Raw genomic sequence first — 11,287 nt, forward strand, 5'->3', positions numbered from 1 at the left:
CAGTTATCTTCTTTCTTTTGACTAGTAACATTTTTATGTTCTTTGTATTTATTTTTTTTATGTTATAAGTATAGTAGAATAGCTAAAGACGAGGATTGTGTTTTATGATCTACAAATTAGCATATTCATTACCTCCTTTTTTACCAGCCACTTTTGCAGGAGGAGAAACTAATTCCATGTTCAATAAACTGCGAGCCTCATGACTATAATATATCTTTATATAATTTGAGCAGGAACTGATCCCATTTTTCTAAAACTGGAAGCACGATGTTAACAAACATGATACATGACACTAATACTATTTTTCCAGGGTGTCCAAGATGGCATTACAACTCAGCATTTTCAAAGTGTTACTGTGTTACAAACACACTTGGTACTTGGTATTCTATGAGAGATATATGCCAACGAATGAATGGTGATTTGATTGAAATTTCAAGTGAAGACGAGAACTCGTGGGTATTCCAACGATTTACTGAAAACTATAGATATTACGCTGCTTGGATTGGCTACAATGATATAGATACAGAAGGCCAGTTTCAATGGGTGTCTGGAAGAAGTGCGAACTATACAAGTAGGCCTGGTTTAATCATTTCGTTAATTTAAAGATCTCCGTGTATAATTATTAACATTTGACATAAGTCTAAATTCATTTTAGAGTATTAGTATTAGTAATAATAAAAATAATGTAAAATATTCGTACAGTGACACACAAAACAGTGACACACATAGTAATGGTGCATCCTCAATAATAAACTATACACAAATATATACATTTAAAATAATAAAGAGTAAACTAAATTAAACAGATAACACTCAGATAATACCACACTCCACAAAACCAAAATTAATACCCATATTACACTGGAGACTTAATTATCATTGGTGTATAAAAGGACAGAAAAAAGAATACTGTATTGTCATACTAAAATAACTATGTTAAAAAACAAATACTTGGTTTACATCAATAAACCAGAAAAATGTAAGAACAAATTGATAAAAAAAACCTAGGTGTTTCATTTTTATTTTAATTAGTTAATTCCTTTTTTTTAGTGTTATTGGCACCGGAAGATTACGTACGTTTCTTGATATTAAAACATGTCATTAGCTCCTTATTACCACAACACATGAGAAATACCGAATACAAACACTCGCCCTGTCTTGTTTAATAGTTATATTACTTCATTTCTTTAGATTGGCTTGTTAATGAACCCAATGATTTGAGTAACGAGGATTGTGCTGCTTTGGGTAATTATGTAAACAGTACCGGTACTTGGTTTGGTGGTTCGTGTCGAAACAAGAATTTTGTAGCTATATGTGAAATGCGTAAGAATTAATTTATTCCATTTGGTAGATTTACACATAGGCTAAAGTATTTCTGATATTTCTTTATCAGAATTTCAGCTTCAAATTGTATATCAGAATACTTGGCAAAATAGAATGTTGCTAAAAGCCCTGTTAGTATGATAGCGTGCACATTTTTTAAGTTATCGTTCTGAATGAATACATACTTAACATGTCAATTGATTTTCAGTGAAAATGGTCACGTCACAAAAAGCTTATATTAAAATCTTACTTACCTGATCTTTCAAACGAGATATTAAGTAGAACGCCCTCTGTATTCTTTTAACATGGACCGAATAAAGATGTGAACCTTCTCTCTCCGAATATAGTTTTCCCTGATATAATTTACGATGTCATCAATCAGATTATACTGTGAATGATAACGAACGACTATAAATAGATACACATACATTTCATTTTAGAACCAAGGACATCCATTTCCACTGTCTTTAAATAATACATAATATTTTGAAAAATCTAATCAAATAACGTCATGATCAATATTACTATCGTCACGATAATATTACTCTTACTAATCATGACTAATCATGTCATTACTTTTAAAACTTTAATTAGCCAAAATTGTTTGTATTTGTCATGTAATTATAATGTCAGGTACTATATAAAATATTTAAACTGTTTTTGAAGTACGATATGACATTGATTAAACAATATTATAAAAATCATCTTTTGCTGAATATGATACATTAATTTCTTTCAGATATCGAACCACCAGATATGAAGGGTCCTTCTAATGAGATCGTAGGCGCAGATTTACCTTCATCAGCCAATGTGAATTATTCAGTGACGGTAGAAAATGCCTTCATTGACTTTGTTACAATTGTACCGAACCACTTCGGAAATATGTCCTGGTGATCTAGATATTGGAAAACATAATTTTCACTTTGAAATTTACGATCATTATAATAATTATATAACGTCGTGTACGTTTACAATTGTTGTAGGTTGGTAAATTTATCATTTTCCAAAAATATTGATATATCATTATTATGTAAATAAACTTATATTATATTTTGGTTTAACTACATATTTTCAATTTTAATCAACTTGTTATAGTTTTATTTTATGTTTTTTTTTTTGCTTCAATGTGGATTCTTGGAACAGAAATGGTAGGATACTGAATATTTTATCAATTGAAACAAGCGAAGAGTGAGATTCACTCAATCATTAATTTATTTATTTTATAGCATACTTTTTTCAATCAATATGGAATAATATGGAAACTGGTATTTTGTGTTTAGGAACATAATAAATAACAATTCAATTTTCAAATTGTTATGTATTATGTTCCTAAACACAAAATGCTTAGTTGTAATCTATGCGTACAAAAATGATAAATCTAGTAATTATAAATAGATTTTAACCTAATCGTCGTAATTACAGTATAATTAATTATTAATTATTTTCAGACAATGAATTTATTCAGCACTGAATTCCACAAATTTGAACAAGAAGTTTTAACCGAAATATTGAACTTACAATCAATGAAGCGGAAACTTTATGAAGAAGATACATACGGCAAGTGTTATTATACAATACACATAAGATGCAGTTTGAAGGCTAATTAGGAATCACTGTTTAGAATGGATATTAAGTTGAAATAAAACTAATTATTAGACATAACGTATGTGTTCGTTTAAAAAACAGAAATTCTAACATTACAATAATTGAAAACATTATCGTAACATTGTATACATTTTTTTATTTCTTGCATATCTCGAACCACATTCACATTTTGTAGTTGAATTAGCAGTCGTTGAAAGCGGGGACTATGTTAATAGTAGCCTGGAACATGGCGATAATCAGCTGGATTTTAATCTGAAGATTAACGCTAAAACTCCAGGTTTGCTGTTCAGGCCTGTATTTTTCTTGTTCAATATATGAATTTAGCAGGAATATAAATAGCAACGCTATACTAAACAATTAATAAATTTATAATAATCTAATCTTATTATATTGAAAACGTTGAGATCATGTGAGGAAGTATTAGTATTATCACTTCAGAATAATATAAATGCATTGAAATAAGGCTAATGACGTCAACAAATAAACAACAACACAAAACAACCCAAGTCAATAAATAATAAAATAAATAATTGAAATTTTTTTTTTTTTTTTTGCAAAATGAAGTAACTACAGAAACAGAAAAAACCCCACTTTTTTTCTCCTCGTGTACTGTACATGCTTATTCGCACGGATCATAATGCATGCATGATCTGTTTTCTATTTCCGTAATGACCACTTTTAAAACCTAATTGTTATGTACCACTACAATACCAATATTATTTGTAATTATTATTTTAAGGTGATATGCTAATTATAGCATCTTACTCACAATTGTATTCACAAGAACTTGGTAATTAATATGATTATAATGCAATCTTTGTTCTTATTTGGAATCGACAAAACAGAAAATGAGGTAAGTTTTAATAATGTAAACATTAGTATTTCCTTTGTTCATTTAAGTTAATCATCAAGTTAAAATTCTATTCTTAGTAGGCCTATTTTGATGTGTTCCATTCTTTTGAATTCTACTTATTATGTTGAAAATTTCTTTTAAAGATGTTATGTAAATGTATAAGCATTTTCCTACATTTCACATCACTTAATACATTTACTTGGATGTGCGCAGAAGCAGTATACTTATTTATACTTTCTACGTCGAGTAACGCCAACTTTTACCTACTTCGGTATTATTTCGTATTCTGTTATGGAGTTTCCTTCGTGATCGTATCGATTTCTGTTGGAGCATTTGCTTCTAAGTTTAATGTCGATAACCTGTAAGTTATCTAATAATGTTATTTGTTTACATTAGTAACTAAGCAGTAATTCGATAATTATTATAATACCAATGTTATTTCAATGGTTTTTTTTTAAATTCTTAATTGTAGATGTTGGCTCAGTGCAGAAACAGGAATGATATAGACGTTTGTAGCACCCGCAGCGTGCATTGCTTTGGTAAGACAAAATTCGCTTGTTAGTATATTTTTACAAAATGGCGAGGGCATTCTACTTTCTTTCCCCAATTTGTGTTGGCAGCGTATCTCTCAGATGTGTAAGTATAACATTTTGTAACTTAACCAGAATTTAAACCTTAAACAGTTTTAAATGAAACTTGACATGTATTTTTTCATTTGAATGGTGAGGTTTCTGTAATGGTTACATGCACGAACAAATTTTAAAAACGGTAAAAAAATCTATCTGTAATCATACATTTCAGGTAATTTTAAGTACTAGATCTAGGTCGTGCCCACAGATGGTTCTCTCGAATACACAGTAATTTTAGCGTAAAAAAAATGGCGATTTAAAATGTACTATGCAGGACTATACTACATTGTCGTTCACAGAAACGAATAGACACAATGATTTATGTATTCAACCAAAATTAGCACTCTGGGAATTACTTCCGAAAGAGAAACTTGTCACAAAATGAATGTTTGATTAGGACTCATTTAAACAAAACCAATTTGTGTTTAATTATGTAACATTAGGGTTGAGGGAAGGGGAAGAGGATAGGTACAAATATATTCTTTATCCACTCAGTAACGAAATCTTGTTTTCATGTTTTATAGGCCTATAAATAATATACCACTAACTACAGTAAAACATTTTCGATTTAATACCTTGTTAAAACTGTCACTGTCATAGTCGATTGAAATAGTAAAGTACATGTAACAATACACTACGACGTTTGTATTTTTTGTAATTATTAATTAATACAAACGTTGAGAAGCTAATAAAGTTTATTTGTATATTATGTGTTTATAACCTAACAGTAGCGGCTACCCACACTCACAGAAATAAAGTTTATTTGTATGTTTGTTTTTTATATCTAACAGTACCAACACTCACAATAAGAAATTTGCGATTCAAATGGCGATCAAGTGGTTAAATACCTATTTACAGTATTGTATAGAATTGCAATAATATTATGTTTATTCTCCAAGGGCCCATAAATTTACCTACTTGTGTTAAACCATGGATGCATACGTCCATGGTTAAACCAAATAATTTGGAATGTTCCTTTCATCGCAAATCAATACATTTGTATAAACGTATATTAAATCTATCAAAATAGTATTTTTTAATGAAAATCGGCCTGTCTTCAACATTATGACGCTGGACCCGAGCTGTTCAATCGGTTTTCAGCTATTTAAACAATTATCGTAGGAGGAGATAAGAAAATGCGAAGCATCCTCGTATTATTGTGTGCGGGTATTTTTCAAGATTGACATCCATTAAACAGTGTATCGGGAAACACCCCTATTTGGGGCAAATCGTTAAACCTAAATTCGTTTTAATTGTCAATAACTAATTATCTAACTCAATTTAATTAGTAAACAGGTGGTTAAAATCAGTACTGAAAGTACGAACCAACGTTACATACCATCGAGTAAACATTCTAGAAACGATTTACCGAATTTTGCCATTACGTAAATTTATATATAGATTGCGCACACATAGCATAAAAAAGCCGTTTTTTAAATAAATGTTGTTCTTTATTTTTGTTACTGAAAAGCTTGTACAATTTGACCAATTATTTCAAAAGTTATAATTGAACAAAATTAACCAATGTTTACAATTTTAATATCTGAAGATCTAAGATGCTTCAAGAACCAAGGAATTCTAAAATAAGGATACTGAGCTTCGGAGATCAACGTATTTATCTGTGGCTGCGACACGATCAGATACACGCTCCTTACAGACACGGAGTGCCGCGGAGAATAATGTACATTGCACAGTATTATTGGTATTTGTCGCAGCCAAAGACTGTTACTATCTTGGCAAGGCGAGCTCAATACCCTGTTGTTAGATTGCCTTGCTAGAATTTCATATAGAGTATTAATTAAGTAGTAGCTTTAATTCACATTTATTTGCAATATGTCGACATTAAATAAATATAAAAAATGTGTTAAAATCCCTCGTGATCGGCAAAACCAGTGGTTTCGTTAAACAAAGAATCTCTCAACAGTTGTGCATGTTCAAATGAATTAACCAGCAATTGATTTTTAAATAATTTCTTTAACTGTTGTAACTAAATTTTATCAGTTTTTTAACTGATTATCAACAACTTATTTTATAACGGGTTTATTACTGAAAGTTATTAATTTGTACATTGAATTTTATCAATGTTTGCTGAATCTCATATCTGTAACTAAATCACGGTTTTATATTTCTGTATTTATTAGAATTTCATGAATGTTTTAACTGTTTTCTTATTATTATCTACCGCTTTCTAATCAGGTTTGACATTTGTTTATATTACTACTCAATCGAGATATTGTATTCAATATATTCAGTAAATAAAATGCACGTATGTTGGCATATTGTTTTCTTGTTATTGTTTTAATTGAATGAAATATAAATTATATAATCTTTAATAATTGTTCATCAAAACATTATTCATGATTTACGTATGACAAGTAAAAGCACGGTAAATTGTTGAGATGCATTGTAAGCCTACAATATTTTAGTTATTTCGTTCAATGTACAAGAATATTAGTGTTTTTCAATCAAACTAATTGGCGTGTATTTTATGTTCATTATTTTGTTTGATCCATTCAGGTAGGTATTTTACCTCATCGTAGTAATATTCCATCAAGTGTAATAGTTTGTTGTATGATTACTCAATACTATTTAAATTAGCCGTTTCATTAATATTTTTTATTTCTATACTTTGATGAAATAACATTTGAAAAAACGGGACCAAGAAGAGGTACACTACTCAATTTTGGTTATTACGCATTCCATGATCTGTGATGCTGGTAAGTTTCTATTTGAGTTTCTGTGCTGTTCATATTTTGTTAGTCCATATTCTTTTATTATGTTTTTCATAATGTCGGGGTGATTTGCTTATTAAATGTCTTATAGCGTTACTTCGTTCTCGTATATAAATTTACGAAATAAATGGTATTATATTAGTTGTATCTTAGCATTAGAGTAACTAAAGACGAGACAAAGTGGCATGGTCATTGCATTCTTTTTCACACGGCTGAACAAATGTATTTGCCATCTTCGCAGAAAATCTAATTATACTTGAGTTTATCTTTTCAGATATAAAATGTATAGTCTACATTTGCGACTAAAAATAGCTTACATGCATACAATACACTTAATGTCATGTTTCCCAAGTACCACCGGGCATGTATAACATTTTTTCTGTTGTGTCTTTTAAATGATTTTATTATTTTTATTTTCAATTTGCTGTACTCTGTTTATATTTAATTTAATAGTTAATGTGATTGATATCCAATTTCTTTAACATATAATCTTTCGTATACAAATTTACACCAACCGTCAATTCTCATTATACAAGATCTATGGATTATTGTGGCAGCTCTTGCAACAAAAGAACGGAGTGATAAAGATGGCAAATTAACAATACTAACATGACAATTATTTTTGCCAGGTAAAAAGGATTTTTTTTTACTCTTTTATTAATTTTATGCGTGACTTGTAAAACCATGGTAACTTGCGGAAAAGCATCTTATAATTATTTAGTTATTCCTTGTTTCTTCTTCCAATAAAATTCAATGGCGTGTAATTCATGTTCATCAATTGTTTGATCCATTCGGGTAGGTATTTTACATTTATGAGAAGGGTAGGTACCGTATAGATCGTAGTAACAGTTCATCAAGTGTAAAAAGTAATTGTTGTGTGCTTACTCAATAACAGCAACGAATGTTGCAACTTCAATAATGTTTTAAATTAGCCGTTTTATTTGATAATTTGATGAATTTTTGTAAAAATGGGAGCAAGAAGTACACTACTGTCAATTTTGATTATTACACTTTACGTCATCTGTGATGCTGGTGAGATTCTATTTCATATTGTTTTAGTCATGATTTTAGGCCGATTTGCTGTTTTTTGTTTGTTTTTATTTTGTGTTTTTGCATGATATTTGTTTTTAGTTCGTATAAATGTGAACGTCTTATTGTATTAGTATCTAAGTATTAGATAATTACGCGTATGGCCTCAAAAGTGCCATGCTCATTTCATCTTTTTGCACACATCTGTCTGAATGCATTTACTTGCCACCTTTGCAGAGAAATTAATTAGACCCGATACTCATAGTTTTTAAAGATATAGGCCTTACACTACCAAATATATTACATGTATACAATACACTTAATTTTATGTATTATGATATCATGTAGTATATTGAGTAACATCTATCTATGAAAATACAGTAAACTCTATATTTTCCCTGTTATGTTAATGATTGGACGTGATTTGTCTATTTTTATATTTGAATTGCTTGTATTTATTTTTCTCTTAATGGTCGAGTGATTTATGTGCAATCTTTTAAATAATTAATATAAGAAATATTGTAAATATAATTCGAATTTTGAGCTCCTTTTTTATATCTTTGTTTTTTCTTGAATAATAATAATAACATTGTTTAATTAATTAATTTCTCTTCAAACACGTCAGGGTGTCCGACAGGATGGCATTACAACGCCGTATTTTCAAAATGTTACTGGGTCATGAACACAACTGGTACGTGGAGTTCTACAAGGAGTACATGTCAGACTTTTACTGGTGATTTGGTTGAAATTTCAAGTGCAGAAGAAAACGAATGGATACTTGAACGATTTACTGAGGATTTCAATTCATATGAAGCTTGGATTTCCTACAATGATATAAACACAGAAGGCGTTTTTGAGTGGCTGTCTGGGATGAGTGCGAACTTTACAAGTATGGTTTTATTCATGTTTTATGTAGGAAGAACTCCTTATTATCACATGGCACCTCTCCATAATCACCTTCCCCAAATAAACGATGGCATCAGAACCCCTTTAAACGATGATTTAACAATGACTTTACTTTATTTCGTAATCCTCTTCGGATCCTTGCACACGTCATGTTGTTTTTACCGCATTGATCTTCATACCCCACTTTTTACACGCTATCTCAAGCTCTTCGGTCGACAGTTGTAATTTCGTAAAGATGCATGCAATTTAGGAACGTTGAATACTATTTAGATCTTTCATAAAAAATTCCTGAAAAATGTTAAAAAGTGTTGGTGATAGGAGACATCCTTGACGAACTCCCACCAGCACATCAAACCAGTTAGTAATCTCACCATCTATCACCACTTCACACTTGTCACGTGTCACAATAAATGATTTCTGATGATGTTGATGATCTTTGGATTGATACTAATGGCGCTGAGCATTTTCCAAAGGGCTTTTCTCTATATTGTATCAAATGCAGCTTTGAAGTCAATAAAATGGAAGTGTACAGGTATCTAGTGTTCTTTTTGGCCTTTTCCATTACCTGTCGAAAATTGCGTCCACTTGGCTTTCTTCTAAGGTTGCTTCAACTTGTTCTGTTATCCTAGAATTAGAATAACAGAATACTTTACTGGGAAAAGAAATCGCTCTATAATTTGATGGGTCTAGCTTGTCTCATTTATTGTGTATTGGTATAACTAACATCTTTTGCCAATCTGTTGGTAGTATCTCTTCTTCCCAGATACAATCAAATATTCTGGTTAGCATTTTTAGTCGCGTACAACGCGACTCTACAACTCACTATGTCGGTCGGTTGGTCGGTAAACACTAACTTGAGCACGCGACTGCAGCCATGTATATGGCCTTGTTTGCATTGTTGGCTCCACCTGCCTTTAATACTTCCGGTGGTGATCTCATATATTCCTGGTGATTTTCTAGTTTTTAGTGATTTAATTGCTAACGCTATTTCTTCGATGGACGAGCTTTCCTGAGGGGTTACCACTCACTGTTATGTTATTTATCGCTGCTGGTTCATTGGAGAATTCCGTGTTGAGATGTTTTTCAAAATGTTCTTCCCAGCGCTTTAAAACGTTTCCCTTTTCAGTTAGCTTCTTGTCATCCTTGTCTTTAATAACGGTTAGTGATTTTTCGGCTTTCCTTCTAGTTCTTTGACTGTTTTAAACAGGTTGTAAATGTTATTCAACCTGAAGTCACTTTCTATTTGTTTCACTTTCTTTTCGATTGCCTTCGCTTTGCATCTCTTAATCTCCTTCTTTACATCTTTGTTTAGTTGGCGGTATAGCTCTCTTATTTCTATATTATTTGGGTTGCTTAACATATTTAGTCTTGTTTCTCTTCGTTTCTCGCATAATTAATCAATTTCTATTGGCATATTGCTGATTGGTTTTCGTTTCTTATATCCTATTACTTCTTTTGTGGTATTATTTGTTATTATTTTGAATTTTCCATATAACTCTTCTATATCTAAATATTCGTTTTCCGTTTGTATAAGACGTCCAAAGGCTTGGTTTAATCGCAATCGGAAGTCTTCTTCAACATTCTTATTAATCTGTTTGTCTACATTATACGCTTGGTTGTTTTGTGGTTTTTAAATGAACGTTTTTTAAAATTCACTTTGATGTTTGCTAGTACTAGGATGCTGTTAGAGCCAATATCCGCAGAGTTGTATGCACGAGCGTTCTTTGTACTATGCTTCATCTGTTTTTGCACAGTATAGTCTATCTGATTTCGCGTCTTTCCGTCTGGAGATATCCATATTGCTTCTACCTTTTTTGTGTTTAAATAGGGTGTTACAAATAACAAGACAGTTTATTGCGCAGAACTGTGTGATTTAATAATATTTAACCTCATATTAAATCATAAGCCTCAAAAGCTAATACGCAAAATGTATTTTAATCATGGCAGTTTTATTTATTTTTTTAAATTGTCGAATTCTTTTTTTTTTTTATCAGTTTTGGTATTTGTGCTTCGTTTTACTAAACACTAAAGCAGTACCGATTACAAAAACTTGTGGTTTGTTTACTTACGTTTCTTTAGATTGGAAACAAGGTGAACCTAATAATAACAAAAACGAAGATTGTGTTATTCTGCATAAATCCAGTGGTACTTGGAATGATAAAAAGTGTTCACATCAAAATGTGGTAGCTATATGTGAAAAACGTAAGTAA

General features: G+C 30.8%; 2 protein-coding genes across 2 annotated transcripts; both read left to right on the forward strand.

The window, feature by feature from the left end:
• Positions 1 to 253: 253 nt before the first annotated feature.
• Positions 254 to 1,410, forward strand: LOC144839117 (perlucin-like protein). The gene is made up of 2 exons (XM_078694425.1): positions 254 to 571; positions 1,192 to 1,410. The coding sequence occupies exons 1-2, from the start codon at positions 268 to 270 to the stop codon at positions 1,332 to 1,334; spliced, it is 447 nt and encodes a 148-aa protein (XP_078550551.1). The 5' UTR covers positions 254 to 267; the 3' UTR covers positions 1,335 to 1,410.
• A 7,439-nt stretch (positions 1,411 to 8,849) lies between these two features.
• On the forward strand, positions 8,850 to 11,287 carry LOC144839143 (perlucin-like protein). Its single transcript, XM_078694456.1, has 2 exons — positions 8,850 to 9,060; positions 11,157 to 11,287. Exons 1-2 carry the CDS (start codon positions 8,850 to 8,852, stop codon positions 11,285 to 11,287), a joined length of 342 nt encoding a protein of 113 aa, XP_078550582.1.

Source organism: Antedon bifida, chromosome 4, assembly GCF_963402885.1.
Source record: "Antedon bifida chromosome 4, ecAntBifi1.1, whole genome shotgun sequence".
Taxonomy (NCBI): Eukaryota; Metazoa; Echinodermata; class Crinoidea; order Comatulida; family Antedonidae; genus Antedon; species Antedon bifida.